This window comes from Oncorhynchus kisutch, linkage group LG20 (assembly GCF_002021735.2).
Source record: "Oncorhynchus kisutch isolate 150728-3 linkage group LG20, Okis_V2, whole genome shotgun sequence".
Lineage (NCBI taxonomy): Eukaryota > Metazoa > Chordata > Actinopteri > Salmoniformes > Salmonidae > Oncorhynchus > Oncorhynchus kisutch.
The window spans coordinates 12,558,590-12,574,934 of NC_034193.2; the positions used below are offsets into that span (position 1 = coordinate 12,558,590).

Here is a 16,345-nt window from a genome sequence, read left to right on the forward strand (position 1 = left end):
ATATATATTTTTTTTAAATGTATACAGGCGGATGAACACTCCAAACAGACAACCCGAACGCTCGGAGGGGTCCGCATGGTCCTAAAGCCTTGTTTTGTATCACATTCCAATGATAAAACTAGGGGGGGCAAAAATGCTATTTCAGAATGTTGGGGGACATGTCCCCTCTCCCCAGTGAAAGTTGCAACCCTGGTTAAACACATAGATGAATTTACTCCTCACCCTGTTACAGTCATGTTTAGTCATTTATTGAGGCACTTACACAAGAAATCATACAATACTGTTCACGTGTCACATTCTGGTCTCTGTAAACACATTACAAGTAGAGGGTAAAATACATTCTGTTAGTTAACTCACTGCACTGTCCATTAGGAAAGACACTATGGAAAAACATCACTTAACCCCTAAAGATAAAGACAAAGGCTACCCAACAGGGGTCTGTATGAAACGTGATTTAGGCAAGTCAGTAAACCTTGTGTCCAAGTCACTTGATAGTGTTAAACGTTGCTGTTCAAACATTTTAAAGTTTAATTTCATTACAGTGTGGCACATTGTAAGGCTATTAAATAGACAATACAGTTATCTAAAATCTATGTTGAATTATGCAGAAGAGAGAGATTGTCTGACAACAAAGTTACCACTGGTCAAGTTCAAGTCTGAGTCACCACTGGTCGTGTCCAAGTCTGAGTCACCACTGGTCGAGTCCAAGTCTGAGTCACCACTGGTCGAGTCCAAGTCTGAGTCACCACTGGTCGAGTCCAAGTCTGAGTCACCACTGGTCGAGTCCAAGTCTGAGTCACCACTGGTCGAGTCCAAGTCTGAGTCACCACTGGTCGAGTCCAAGTCGAGTCACGAGCCATGAAAATCGTGACCTGTGTCCGAGTCAAGTCCGAGTCACCAATGGTCGAGTCCGAGTCAAGTCCGAGTCCAAGTCCCAAGTCACCACTGGTCGAGTCAAGTCCGAGTCCTGGACTAGAGTACTACAAAGCTACATAAAACAGCAGAGAAGCCTCACGCAAAACTCTACAGAGCAGCAGCATGGTGGAGACACACTGTAGACCTAACGTCAGAAAACTAAACAGAGTTTAACTCACTAGAATATATATATAAATACGTACATTGCTGAGAGGTGTTGTGCAAACTCCCAGTAGACTCATATAATCAAAAGCTGGGTTGATGTCAGTGGGCAACGTTCAGCTAGCTTTGACTAGCTTCTGCTACTTCTGAATGTCCAGAGCATTGATGTATGAATTGAATGACCATCACCTGGTAGGTGCGAGAGAGCGATCAGTTTGGTTAAATTAAGGATTACGGTAAGGATTCAGCTGTGTCCGTGTGTGTCCATCTCTGTGTGTGTTGTGCATTCGCTTCGGTGAATGTGTGTGTTTGTTACCCAGCCCCCTCATGAGGTGTCACACTCTCCCAGGGACAGATGATCTCCTTCACCTGCCCTCCTCCTCCTCCAACCCTTCTCGACGCCCCCCCACTCTCCTCCTCATCCTCGGAGTCGATGGGGTAGATGCGACACTCTGGAGGGATGTCCACCTTTATCTGGAAAAAACTGAAGGAACGAGGAAAGAGGAATGAGGAGGGAATGAAGGGATGAGGATGCATAAAAGGTGTGTGAGCTTACTCTCTGTGACTCACTTGGCAATGCGTCTGGGCGGGGCTTGGCTGGGCTGCTCCGTGCTGATAGGCTGAACGCGGCTGCTGGTCCCGGCGGGGGCAGGACATTTGGGTGACAGGTTGGCGAATACCGTGGAGGAAGTACAGCCCCGCCTCAACAGACGGCCCAATGAGAGAGCCATACGGGAACGAGAAGAGACAGCTGTCCCCCAGCACTCAGGGCCCGTCTCTCCCCCCTCCAGCCCACCTCCTCTTCCTTCCTCCCACCTGCGTTCTGAGGCGGGGGTGCTGTCTATGGTTACGCTGATGGGTGAAGGGCAGGTGGGGGTGTGGGGGAGACGGAAGGGGAAAGGGGGTGAGGCCGGGGAGGAGGAGGGGGGGCCGGAGTAGACCGCGAGGTGGGGGACGGGTGCTGTAAAGCGACACAGCTGTAGGGGTTAAAGGTCAGATATAGGGTCAGGGGTGGGAAAGATCACTGAGAGGTCATACTAATACATCGCACACAGGGATGGAGTGGTAAAAATGATGAATAAACGCTGAACACTGGTAAACTGTAGATGAAGTGTAGCATGAATTGGTCTGGCCCTGTGACAGGAATGACTGAGTTATCTGTGAGTTCTGTTATGGCATTATGGACAGTGATGGGCACAGTGACTGGATGACACAATGAAGATGACATGACAGACAGATATGGCTGGTAATTGATGCTTTATTGTATAGATGGTGCAGACATGTAGGTTACAGTTATGACATACAACATATGTGCCATTCCACAAATAGACTGCCTTTAGGGGACTGGCTTTTCTTCTTCTTCATTTTATTCCACCAAATTTGAACATTCTATCATTAATAGCACACAGGGTTGACTGTAACAGGGTTGACTGTAACCGGGTTGACGATTTAATCTTAAATCAGCCATAACTCCCATTGTTACAGGGGGAATGGACGCTTGCTGTGTGCAACCGGGAGGAACAATCACAAAAAATAGAATATTTTTTAAACATTTCTAGCCTATCTACAATATATATACAAAAGTATGTGGACACCCCTTCAAATTAGTGGATTTGGCTAATTCAGCCACACCTGTTGCCGAGAGGTGTATAAAAATCGAGCATGCCATGCAATCTCCATAGACAAAGATTGGCAGGAGAATGGCCTTACTGAAGAGCTCAGTGACTTTTAACGTGGCACCGTCATAGGATACCACCTTTCCAATAAGTCAGTTCATCAAATTTCTGCCCAGCTAGAGCTGCCCTGGTCAACTGTAAGTGCTGTTATTGTGAACTGGGAAATGTCTAGGAGCAACAACGGCTCAGCCACGAAGTGGTAGGCCACACAAGCTCACAGAATGGGACCACCGAGTATTGAAGCGCGTAAAAAATAGTCTGTCCTCGGTTGCAACACTCACTACTGAGTTCTAAACTGCCTCTGGAAGCAACGTCAGCACAAGAACTGTTCTTCAGGAGCTTCATGAAATGGGTTTCCATGGTCAAACAGCCGCACACAAGCCTAAGATCACCATTCACAATGCCAAACGCCAGCTGGAGTGGTGTAAAGGTTGCCGCAATTGGACTCTGGACCAGTGAAAACACGCTCTCTGGAGTGATGAATCACGCTTCACCATCTGGCAGTCCAACGGACTAATCTGGGTTTGGCAGATGCCAGAAGAACGCTTCCTGCCCGAATACATAGTGCCAACTGTAAAGTTTGGTGAATGAGGAATAATGGTTAAGGCCCCTTAGTTCCAGTGAAGGGAAATCTTAACACTTACTGACTTCATTGTCCCAATGGAGACATGTTGTTGCCATGGACACGTTTAAAGTGGCGTTTAAATACAAAACAAAATTGACAATACAACTTTCATAACAGTTACATACTAATAAAACATATTTAAGACTATATATATATATATATAAAGACTAGTCTGCTGGCCTTACTGAGTTGATAGGAACATTAGCCCAAGCTATTTAGGAGGGAAATCACACCTGGCACAAATGATTGTCTAGTTCTGTTTTTCCTTCTGAGGGGTGCCCTATACCTGCGCCCAGAGGGGAGTAGTTCAAAGTCCAGGTGCAGGGGGTGGCTTGGGTCTAATTAAAAACATCAAAGAACGCCACCCAAACACAAACCACACCAAACGTCACACACACTGCAGGATGCAACAGAGCTGCGTCCCCTGTCATCATAACACCACAGCATACAATGACATTCTAAAGAATTCTGTGGTTCCAACTTTGTGGCAACAGTTTGGGGCCCTTTCCTGTTTCAGCATGACAATGCCCCCGTGCACAGAGCCGAGGTCCATACAGAAATGGTTTGTCGAGATTGGCGTGGAAGAACTTGACTGGCCTGCACCGAGCCCTGGCCTGCACCGAACCCACAGCAATGTTCCAACATCTAGTGGAAAGCCTTCCCAGAAGAGTGGAGGCTGTTATAGCAGCAACGGGGGGGACCAACTCCATATTAATGGCCATGACTTTGGAATGAGATGTTCAACGAGGTGTCCACATACTTTTTGTCATGTAGTGTATCAATAGGTAACAGGGTTGACGTGTTATGCTCAATGTTCTCAGTTTTCCACCACAAAACACCAGAAAATGGCCAGAAAAAGTAGAGCCATCTCAACTGCTATTAAATGTTCAATGTTTCTTCAAAAAGGGAATAGTGTTAACATATTAACACAAGAGTTGAGTTCACGTTACAGGGTTAACCCTGAGGGACAAATTAAGAGTTTATTTCCAAAATGCTATATATATATATATATATATCCATAACAGAAATGTTGGTAAATTTGCTTTTATTATTTGAAGAACTTATGAATGAGATTAGTGGAAAAACACACCATCTAATCATGGCATGGGGTTGTTCAATGACAGACATGTCTTTTTTAATTTTTTAAAATCATCTGTCACTTGATGGTTTCATTTCAGAGACAAATAATCATGTTTTTTGCCAAATGCTATATATCCGCCTCACTCTCAGAGAAATCAGTAGTACTGCTAGGTTTTACACAGTAATAATATATATCCGCCTCACTCTCAGAGAAATCAGTAGTACTGCTAGGTTTTACACAGTAATAATATATATCCGCCTCACTCTCAGAGAAATCAGTAGTACTGCTAGGTTTTACACAGTAATAATATATATCCGCCTCACTCTCAGAGAAATCAGTAGTACTGCTAGGTTTTACACAGTAATAATATATATCCGCCTCACTCTCAGAGAAATCAGTAGTACTGCTAGGTTTTACACAGTAATAATATATATCCGCCTCACTCTCAGAGAAATCAGTAGTACTGCTAGGTTTTACACAGTAATAATATATATCCGCCTCACTCTCAGAGAAATCAGTAGTACTGCTAGGTTTTACACAGTCAAATGAAAAAAAATTATTCAATGTAGTAATATGAGGTCTGTATGTAAAACATTTGACATTTTAGTTATTTAGCAGAAGCTCATATTTAGAGCAATTGACAGTTACTCAATTTATCTTAAGATATCTAGGTGAGACAACCACCTATCACAGTCAAATACAGAATACGAACATTTCATTCCAGCTAAATAATGGATTTATACCGTATGGCAAAACTTCTTTAAAAAAAAATTGGATTAATTAAACAACTTAGAACAGTAATATTGTACACACAGGAGGGCTCCCATAAGCAACCATTTCTGATTAAACAAAAACGCAAATTGTGAAAAATTGGTGGGTATAGCATTTTGGAAATAAGCCCTTCAAATGTAAATGAAATGAATCACATTAAATAAGATCTTTCCCTGAGCCACAAAAGAACTAGGACTGATGGCGAAAACTTTGGGATGATCTTGGGGTTAAAATCTTCCTAGAAGTTGGACAAACATGACTTGTGACATGCCAAAACGGGAATTTTCAGTTAAAACACAATTTATTTGAATGAGAGAACACTGCTATTGGCATTGTTTACCGGGGTTTATGTACACACAATGTCTGAGGGACATAAGAGGCACTCTATTGGTGGAACAAAACACAGATATGTCCCTATAGGTGGAATATGAAGCTGAATGACATTGAAAGAGAGGTGAGAGACGCAGGTACTGGTGAGACGCAGGTGAACATACCATCAAGACTATAACACTATCACCTGTGACATTTACTATGATTTTCTACAATAATGTGAACAGAAAACACTTACTAACTTTACATGTAACGGTCTGTGGACAGTCAGACTACGGTTCTTCTAGTATACAGTTCATAGAAATTCTAAATTGCACATTTTAATTTCAAATCTTCACAAATCGTCAGCGCTGCTGTCCTCCAAACTATTTTTTAAGATAGCAACATTTTCATTGGGTGTGTAGCCTATGTGTGTGTAGTTGTGCTTCTAGAAGTGTGTGTATTTATGTCAATGCATGTGAGTATGTCTGTGGTCTATTTTTTGGGTGGGGGCACCTCCTTGCCCTTGTTGCTGAGTTTACTCATGACCTGTGTGATGTCCACAGGGCCACTGGTGGCCATCCTGGCTCTCTCCTCCTTCTCCTGCTGGCGGACGATGATGGGACTGATGCTGGGACGACGCTTCCTGGCATTGGCCTCCAACTGGGACACACTGGAGAAGGGAGGTGGTGGAGAAAGAGAGTTATTACTGTCCTTACAAGTCTTTCCGTCTCTGCATTGAGGGAGATGGGCACGACAGTCCAGACAACATGTCAACTGTACTGACACACGGCACTGACCTGAACCTGTGTTGATCAGGACCGATGGCCCTCTTCTGAGTGTCCTTAAACACTGGAGACTTCAGGTACCGCCCATAAGAGTCCTACAAAAATACACTTAGATACCTCCTGTATGTGTATTGACAGTTTTACTCCAAGATAAGTTAGTCAGGAATGTTACATCATGGCGGCCATTTTGTGTTTGATTTCTCCAGTTACAGCAGGCAGAGGGCCAGTAGTATTAATGCGGTGAAACTGACCTTCTTCATCAGCATGAAGATGTGTGTCTGAGCTGCATCCAGTACGTATCTGTGAGGGTGTTTCAACCCTTTAACTGTCACCTCCATGGTCTTCCCGTCAATGTTGATCCACCGGGGGGCGCCACGTGCCAAGAAAGTCCTGACCAGAGACATGGTGAGTGAGAGTGTGTGAGTGAGTGTGTGAGTGAGTGAGACTGTGTATGTATGTCTTACTTGTAGACCTGCTGGGCCTTCTCGTTCATGGTAGCAGCCGTTCCCCACTTAAGATCCTCACATGCCTCCCAGAATGCCAGGTTCTCACCTGTCAATCAATCAGTCAACCAATCAAACTTGATAGAACAACCCCTAATAGAACAAGTAGATGCACCTTCAGAAGACCCAGATGGTTGGGTGTCAAAGGGACTGGTACGTGACTGCCTAGAATTCACTATTAGGTGTTTATATAATATTTATTTAATCAGGTTAGTCTCGTTGAGATGAAAATCTATTTTTTAAAAGAGAGACCTGGACCGACATATAATACCATTGCTGTAATGTTTTCCCAATGTGGTCATAACATTGTATCGACATACCGCTGAACTCCTTCTTGAGGAAGAGTCTGAAGTCATCTCTGCCTCGAGGGTCAGAGAGCAGCTCCCCGAAACTGAACGTCCACCTCTCCACACGCATCTTAGTAGGAACATCCACACTGACAGACATATACACACACACACACACATACACATGAATGTCCACGTATTGATACTGTATAAGTTAAACTGATACATTCTATAACAACAGGTAGGACAGAAATAGTAAGTTGAACAGTTGGGGGATCAGACTCACTTGGCCATGTTGAGCAACCAGTAGGTGACATCATCGGTGACCCAGGGGTTGCTAGGGAGACAGGGGGCTAGGAAAGGGTCGTGCTTATTACAGGTGACAGAGTATTTCACCAGACTGGAGAAGAGAGAGAACACGCACACACAAACAACTACAACCATGTTGGAGAGAATGATGCTTTTTAGCACCTTGTCATACAAATGTTTTCACCATTTGTTACGACACAGTGCCTAGTATGTGAGTTCAGCTTTTAACCGTGGGTGTGTCAAACGTGATGAAATGTAAACTAGACGTACGCTCCGATAGAGACAGACGACTTGACCCTCGGCCTCATGATGGACTGCTGGGTAAAAATCATCTACAGGAAACAGGAAAAAGGAAGTGGTCATCAACACAGACAAAAGGAAGGAGGAACAGGTCATATGTAAATGGGCTAATTATGTTAGGATATAGAATGTGGTTACTAACAATTCTTCTGAAGAAGTCTGAAGTTTCTTTCTGGAAAATAAAACAATGATTTGGTTATATCAAAGCAGAATGGCCAGCTACGGTCAACTTTGTTCCGTTAGACATAAAGTAATAATGTGGTATTTATCACTACACTTAATGGTTTGTGTGTGTGTGCGCGTGTGTGAGTATGTGTGTGCAGACGGAAGTACTCTTCAAAGTTGAAACCATAAAAGAGAAGAGAACCTGCAGAGAGAAAAGAGAAGGGGGATATCCTGTCAATGCAATCAAATAGAAATCAAATGAAGGGTGTAATATGCAATATCTTCAGTTGAAGTATGAGATTGGATTTGGCTAACAGTCTACAGGTGTGGTGTGATTGCTTGACAGAGAGTCCAGATGTAATGTGGGGGCAAGTAGAAGGGTGTGTACCTGTATCTAATGTCAGATTACCACAGTTGAAATCCTCTTATCAAATATAAACAGCTTGAATAGAGCCGTGCTAGGTCACAATGACAAACCTGTAGTTACAATACACCCTCAGCATAAGCAGGCTAATCTACACACACACACACACACGACTGACCTGTTACCTCCTCTGCGTTGGGGTCTACCATGCGTTCTAGTCCGTAGTCCATTGCACTGACGGTCCCTGGCTACAGACAGACAGCCAGACAGACAAAAAAAGTGTCATGTGCACGGTATGATAATATGATTTGAGAGCATGGTGTGTTGTTCTGATGATTGGTATAAGACTGAGAAATTAGCTAGACCCCCTACCCCTTTGCCCCTAATGAGAATATCCAGCATGCATCATTCTCTACCCATGATTCCTCATTAGCAGCCTGTCTGTCTAGACAGAGGTAAAGGCCAAAACTCCTACCTGCAGAGACACACATCATCTCACCCAAAGATATATTCACCTGTCAGCAGAATAGTGTCTGATAATAGATCTGATCATATTTACTGTCTGATAAATTCAGTTTGAAGACAGGATTAACCATTTACTGCAGTGGGCTAAATCAGGGCCACACAGAGCGTTTCTTGGTAGTCTTAAACAAATCTACTTTGAAACAAAAGTATATACCTCACACACATAGTTATGGGTTTAAAGAAAGAACACACCTGTGCCATGTCAGATAGAGTTGAAATGTATTACACTGAGTTTGCTACACTATATATACACATCACAGAAGACTGAAACATAACAAAACCGTTAGAAACATAGAAACACTGGATTTTTTATTTTTAAATAAATGTTAATTAATTATGAAATTATGAAAACTATTAACATTCCACCCATGAAGACACTAGGTCATTTGACTGCAGGAAAAGGCTCCCATACAACAGTTTACTGGGTCTCTCATTGGCATCAGAGTATGATATAGGTAGTGACACAATTTTTTAAACATGACTTAAAAGAACATAAGCCTATGCATCATTAACCAATTAACATAAGCCTATGCATCATTAACCAATTAACATAAGCCTATGCATCATTAACCAATTAACATAAGCCTATGCATCATTAACCAATTAACATAAGCCTATGCATCATTAACCAATTAACATAAGCCTATGCATCATTAACCAATTAACATAAGCCTATGCATCATTAACCAATTAACATAAGCCTATGCATCATTAACCAATTAACATAAGCCTATGCATCATTAACCAATTAACATAAGCCTATGCATCATTAACCAATTAACATAAGCCTATGCATCATTAACCAATTAACATAAGCCTATGCATCATTAACCAATTAAAAACAGTTCTGTAGCGATGAGGTTTGTCCAGTAAGCTATAGGCCCAATACATTAACACTGCATGTTGGCTACACTTGAATTGCCCTTCCATTGTTCTTGTCAGACCATTTTGAAATTATATTTCAAACTTTTAGGTATATGAAAGGAGAAAGTGGATACCTAGTAATTTGCACAACTGAATGCATTCAACCAATAGATCATTTGTTGCATTACTTGTGAGGCAAAGCTGACTGAGCATAATAATTAGCTTTGTTTTTTTTACTGGACTGATGGCCTGCATCTGATGGTCAGTCTGAGGGGAGGGAACAGTGATGAGGCGACCTCTCACCCGACTCCCCGTCCCACCTCTCTCCCTCCCTCTGCTGAGAACGCAGTCTTCAAGCTGATAGTGAAACTTAAGTCGCACTGCATTATTTCTGCACCAATTCGTGTTGTTACTCCTATGACCAGAGAAAGGTCAATCTTCCCTCGATATAAAAAGAAAAAGACACAAGCCGCTAATAATGACAATGCAAGCTTATCGGAACACTTTGCTACACTCATTCATCACAGTGCTGGTTGTAGCGTGAGTGGAAGTAGGGAGAACGCATATTTTATGGCTTAAAAGTGTTTAACAAAGTGTTGACAGTGCTCAATAATAACTTAATGTGAGATTTCAAAACTTTTAAAAGCATGATTAGAGAGAGACTGAATGAATATGGCAAAAAGCTGCTGTTTTTATGAGTAAGTTCCTGTTTAAGTTCTTATTCATTCAGTCTCACATGATCAACTTTGCTGTGCATTCAAAGTTTATTTTTACAGTCTATGAGGCGAGGAACTGTGCAGACACGGTGATCTGAGCTATCTCACTGGTCAGCGATAGGTCTATAAGTGCACTTGATTTATTCTCGGGGCCTGCCAGGTAGGCAGAGTTCTACCTTCAGACACATGCGTTAGGGCTGCTGAATCAAATGCACCTATCGCCAACAGTACTAGCGCTGCTGAATCAAGTGGGCTGCTGAATCAAGCACACCTATTGCCAATCAAAATAAATGCAAGGCTTTATCGTTGGGTTTGTTACAGAAATGTTTGGTGATCAACTAGGAATGCCTTGGAGTGTGTGTGTGTCTCACCGGAGGTCTGTGTACAACCCAGTAGGCTCTCTCCTGGCAGTCAAATACCGCACGATCAGGCTTCTTCCTCTCCTTCCCCGCCCTACACACACACACACACACACACACACACACACACACACACACACACACACACACACACACACACACACACACGTGAGTTAGAGGCCTGATAAACAATCTATGTTCCCATGTAAACAGTCTGTGGATGAATGGATGTTAGTGTAGTCTGTTTCTGCCAGACTAACCTGTACTGTTCTTTAGCCTGCATCACAATGAAGTCCCATTTATGGTTCATCCACTTGTGAAGGCCGTTATACTGCTCCTGAAGAGAAAACACAGATGTGTGTTACCACTTAGACAGATGTGGGCCTGTGTGTGTGTGTGTGTATGTCTCTCACCTGTTCATGCATCTCTAGAACTCCTTTCTTGCGGATGTTTCTCTTGGCCAGGTAGATTGCTTAAAAATAAACATGATTTTATTAGTTTTTTTTTTTATAACTTAACCTTATTCATGTGTTGCACGTTGCGCCACAATATTGTTTTGAACGTTCCTTTTAGGACTGAGCATTCTACTCGATGCATCGTCATTGAGCGCTGATTAAGATTTATTCCAAAGTGCAGTACTTTGGCTTGAAAACACTATGGCATTTCTAAAGAAGGTGAATAATTCGTAGGAAAACCTTTTGTCATCATTTCGATGTCGCCAGATTGACTTAAGTTGCAGTATAACGTTAGCTAGCTAGCTAAGATTGAGGGGAGACTTCCAGATTTTAGCTAGCTAACGTTAGCAATGCTAGCCATTTTTTATTAACTTTGCTAGCTAATGACAATATTGCCATCTGTCTAAAGTAAATTCGACAACATGATGATTGTGATGTGTGCCTACTTTACCAACGTCATCATATTCCCAAGCCCCTATAGTGTAATTTGGACTAAACAGTCATTAGCCCTGGTTTAGAGTCATTAGCTCCCGTTCTACTTTTGAGCATCAATATGGCTGCTCCATCTGTAGAACATTGATTAAAAATAGCAATGACGCGACCGGGTGATGGAGGTGCAACACACGAATATGTCCACAATTTAAGTGACCTAACAATAAAGAAAGCTTTAAAACTGCAATATGTCACTTTTTGGGCGATCTGACCAAATTCACATAGAAATGTTAGTTATAGATCTGTAATTCTCATTGAAAAAAAGTATAAGAAGCGGTAGATCTGTTCTATGTGCGCTACTACTATGCTTCAAATTTCGTTTTTTGCATATTTTATTTTGAGTTTTGTACACCAGCTTCAAACAGCTGAAAATACAATATTTTTTGTTATGGGAAATATATTTCACCGCGGTTTAGATGGTACAAAATGATTCTCTACACTATACTTACTGGTTTTGTCACATAAACTGAAATTAGGCAAAGTATTAGAATTTTGTCAACCAGGAAATTGCGGCGAGGTTTCTGCAAAGTGCACCTTTAACTATGTTTGTCTCGTTGTGTGTATCTCACCATAGTCTGTGTCCTCTACAGGCCACTGCTGGGCCGGCCAAAAGTATGGTGTCTAAGAGAAGACAAAAAGCACAGAGGTTTGGCATAGAGTTAGGCATATGGGGTTGGTTAAGGTTTATAAGGTGTTGTCGTGGTTACCTGAAAGCGGTAGAGGGCTGTGTCTGGTTTGATGACTAGTCGTTTATGATCCTGGAGGGGATAGATGTACCCAAACGCCACCAACATGGTGCCCAGAGCCCACGCTTCTACACAGACAGAGAGAGAGACGGGGGGGGGGAGCGAGAGACAGAGAGAGAGAGGGGTAGAAGGAGCGAGAGACAGAGAGAGAGAGGGGTAGAGAGGGAGAATATGAGAGAGAAAGAGAACTGTAATTCAAGAACGTTCTGTGCATGTCTGAGAAGAAAGCTCTCTTACCTTCTGCCTCTATAGTGTAACGGTTGGCTAGCCATGTCACGACATCCTCACCTGGAAAAGGTTGCAACAAACATCACAACTACTATAGAGATATGACATCACATGTATGACATCAGATGGACACTTTCATTGATGGTACTCCATAATATAAAGAGGGTGTGGAAAGTAGAGGAGAGAGAGAGAGCGAGAGCGAGAGGAGGATATTTGAGCGACAGAGAGATAGACACAGAAATAGGAGAGAGAGAGAGAGAGAGAGAGAGAGAGAGAGAAAAAGGGAGAGTAGGAAGAGAGACTCTGCCCACAGGACATTACATGTGGAGTCTGTAAATGCCAGAGGCCTCCCTCTGAGAGAAACTACTGCTGAGACAGTCAATATACTGAGAGGGGAGGATGAGACGGGAGGGGAGCTTCTATTTTGCAAACCAAATTTCCCTAAGGAATTCTGGGTGTTCTATTCTATTCTATTCCAGTCTGTTCTATTATTTACCAATAATAGAATACCAGAAATGGACCAGGCTGAAGTGGTGTCATTAAAACTCAAGAGTATAGGTTCTTCATCAATCTCTCTCTCTTCTTTCTTCTCTTGCCCTCCTTCACACTATTCTCTCTCCTTCATCATCTCTCTCTCCATCTTTCACTCTCTCATTGTCTCTCCCTCCATCATCTCTCTCTCTCCATGCTTCTCTCTCTCCCTCCATCATCTTTTTTGCCTTCATTCTCTCCCTCCTACACTCTCTCCCTCCCTCTGTTTCCACTCTCTCTCCCTCTCAGTAAGAGGTTGTCATGGAGATAGAATATTGAGCTCAAGACATGGAAAAAAATAGGAGTTACCTAACCTATGGCAACCACTATCAATCCACTGAGTGTGTTTTCTGTGTGTGTGTGTGTGTGTGTGTGTGTGTGTGTGTGTGTGTGTGTGTGTGTGTGTGTGTGTGTGTGTGTGTGTGTGTGTGTGTGTGTGTGTTTACCTGTGATAGCGTGAGGTATAGTAGTGATAACCAGTTTCTGGGGTTGTGACTTAACTCCAGTCTTTGGATCCTGCATCTCCAGCATCACAGCCTCCACCTGGAAGACAATAGGAACACCGGTTGTAAAGACAACAGATCACTAACGGCATACACCACTACAGAGGCAGGTCACAGAGACAACGGGTTGTCAAAATAATAGGTTACCATGACAGTAAGACAGACAGTCAACAGGTTACTATGACGGGACAGGTCAGAGCCATATAATTACATAATTCTATGACTTTTAAGTAGTACTATTACTATTAAATAATAGGACGTCTGTGCTTTGTAGTTATGAGACAGGTTATTGGGAGGACTGTGAGGATGGAGACAGGGAACACAAACAAGCATATACACGCTATGTGGAGGAAGGACTCTGTTCCTCTTAATGTTTGGAGAACAAGTGTGTTTCAGCAAGTAGGGTTCTGTCTGCCTGTCTGCCTGCCTGTTTTGAACCCGGCTACCAGTGTGTCTCAGTCAGTCTTGCAGTGTAGAGCTATATCCCAGTCTGTTTTAAACCAGCCTGCTCTGGCCTGTCTCTGACTGATATGAAGGGGCTTTCTGACAGACCAGTGTCCGTCCGTCTGAGGCTTTGATGTCATGTGACAGTAACACCATCCTGTTAGGTTCAGCCAACCACAGCGGACTCTCAGCACCCCCTGGACACCAACTGTCTCTGGGCCAAACAGAGCTTGTAAATAGGCTAAACATCATAGTCTTGAGTTACACAGAGGACCCCGTTTTAGTACCCTGTTGGTAACAAAAGCAGGTACAACAAGCACAGTCCCAGTTGGAAAAGCACTAGGATCTGTCCTCTCCATACTGCTACTGTCTGGATTAGCTGGTTGATGGTGGTGCTGTTAATACTAATCAGACTAATGCTGACCACGCTCACTGACCGCATCAAGCAATACAATGCTAAAGAGAACAGCGTGTCAATCAAAGTCAAAATAAAGATACCAGTAAGTGAAAGGCTGTTCACCAAAGTAATTTGTTTTAACACATTGAGAATAGGTGATCTCGCTCTCGTTTGACTGCGTAGCTTTCGAGATCTTGCAGTCTTCTTAGCACCTGCGAAACAACTAAACATGACCGTCATAATTCCCAGGCTTTCCTGTGAATTATGTTTTCTGATAACTGAGTTTTCAAATTGGCCATTGTAAGAGAAAATGGCATGTTAGGAAAACACATGTAGATGTATTATCATCATATAGGTGCATTGGGTTGACAGACATTGATCGAATAATCCCAGAAAAACAGAACTGCCCACCAACGTCTATTTAAAAAAAAAATACATTTAGTGAAATTGTCGATTGACGTAAATTGAACGTGAAATCAACAAAAAACGTCCCCATGCCATTGGATTTAGGTTAAAAGTTGGATGAAAATAATGCACAATTCCACTACGTTTAAGACTTTTTTGCGAATCCAATTAGTTTTCAACGTTGATGAACGTTGTGACATGTTGGGGGTTGAAATTAAGTGGAAACAACGTTGATTCAACCAGTCTTTGCCCAGTGTATGAAGTACGAACAGACGATTATGTTTTAAGAACTAAATATAGCAAGACAGCCTAGATGTCTGCGGTGTGTAGCATAACCGTATCATAATTTCTGATAAAGCTAACCTACCTTTTTGAGACATGCCATCCTCGGTCGGAACCTCTGTCCATGATCCCGTACATTTCTGATGGTCATGTTGTTTGCTTTCCTCCTCTCTTATTCGCTATGATAACGCCAATACTGAATTAATTTAGCCTACTATTTCTCCAGCCAAAGCGAAGATGCTGGATGCGAGTGAATAAGCAAGCAGTTTATCAATACAATGAACAGCAGCAAGCATCCATAGGGATGGAGAGGGATTGCGTATCAGCCAATCAGGGCACTGTTCTATATTACCGCCAGTGATTTTACCTGCCTGTCACTGCCTGGGTTTCCACTAGCTTCTATAGCTACAAAGTCAGATTCCACAGCCACGAAGTCAGATTCCACAGCCACAAAGTCAAAATTGGCCACAATGGCGGAATTTGTTGTAATTTGTTAACAGTGTGGTCAAGGTTATGTTTAAAATGCAATTTTAAGAAGATAAATTGTAGAAATGTGCGAGGTTTATGACTTTGTGGCTATAAAAGCTAGTGATGACCCACAGACTGCGTTATAACAGTTACCGGTCACGCTCTGCGTTTACGCAACAGTGACCGCCAGGTGATGACATTGGGTTATAAATCTCAGTCTACATGCTTCATGATTAAAATATGATTGTAATTTGGAAGTGTTGAATTGTTCTGTTAAAGGTTAAATGAAGCATTTAATGTGATGTGAATAATAAGGTATTTCAATGCTATAATTTTAGGCACAGCTATTTTCTTTCATTTGGTCAACTTTGGTAAAACATTTGGTTTAATTGAGGATTTAAAAACGTTTTATCAGGGCAAAACTGCATGTTTTATTGAACATGCAAAATCACATGGTTAAGTGATGATATAAGGTATTCATTTAGCATAGCAAGAAAGGCATTATATACAACATTTGTTTACTGTATATATACTACAGTGGAGGCTGCTGGGGGCTGGACGGCTCATAATAATGGCTGGAATGGAGTGAATGGAATGGCATCAAACTATGTGTTTGATGTATTTGATACCATTCCACTGATTCCACTCCAGCCATTACCACGAGCCCGTCCTCCC

General features: G+C 42.4%; 1 protein-coding gene across 3 annotated transcripts; it reads right to left on the bottom strand.

Moving 5' to 3' along the window:
- Positions 1 to 226: 226 nt before the first annotated feature.
- Positions 227 to 15,846, bottom strand: rgs9b (regulator of G protein signaling 9b). Of its 3 annotated transcripts, XM_020453307.2 has the most exons (19): positions 15,288 to 15,846; positions 13,618 to 13,714; positions 12,650 to 12,700; positions 12,374 to 12,480; positions 12,236 to 12,287; positions 11,133 to 11,191; positions 10,980 to 11,056; positions 10,732 to 10,813; positions 8,441 to 8,503; positions 7,869 to 7,898; positions 7,697 to 7,758; positions 7,404 to 7,517; positions 7,151 to 7,266; positions 6,792 to 6,879; positions 6,579 to 6,717; positions 6,340 to 6,422; positions 6,089 to 6,212; positions 1,648 to 2,054; positions 227 to 1,561 (listed from the first exon to the last, which is right to left on the bottom strand). In XM_020453307.2, exons 1-19 carry the CDS (start codon positions 15,351 to 15,353, stop codon positions 1,390 to 1,392), a joined length of 1,989 nt encoding a protein of 662 aa, XP_020308896.1. In that variant the 5' UTR covers positions 15,354 to 15,846; the 3' UTR covers positions 227 to 1,389. The 3 variants fall into 3 exon arrangements, 2 of the variants coding, with proteins under 2 accessions (XP_020308896.1, XP_031655707.1); XR_004204544.1 differs by having other exon boundaries at positions 1,648 to 6,212; positions 15,288 to 15,600; XM_031799847.1 differs by having other exon boundaries at positions 7,869 to 8,093; positions 8,434 to 8,503; positions 10,980 to 11,191; positions 15,288 to 15,586.
- Between the last annotated feature and the right edge of the window lie 499 nt (positions 15,847 to 16,345).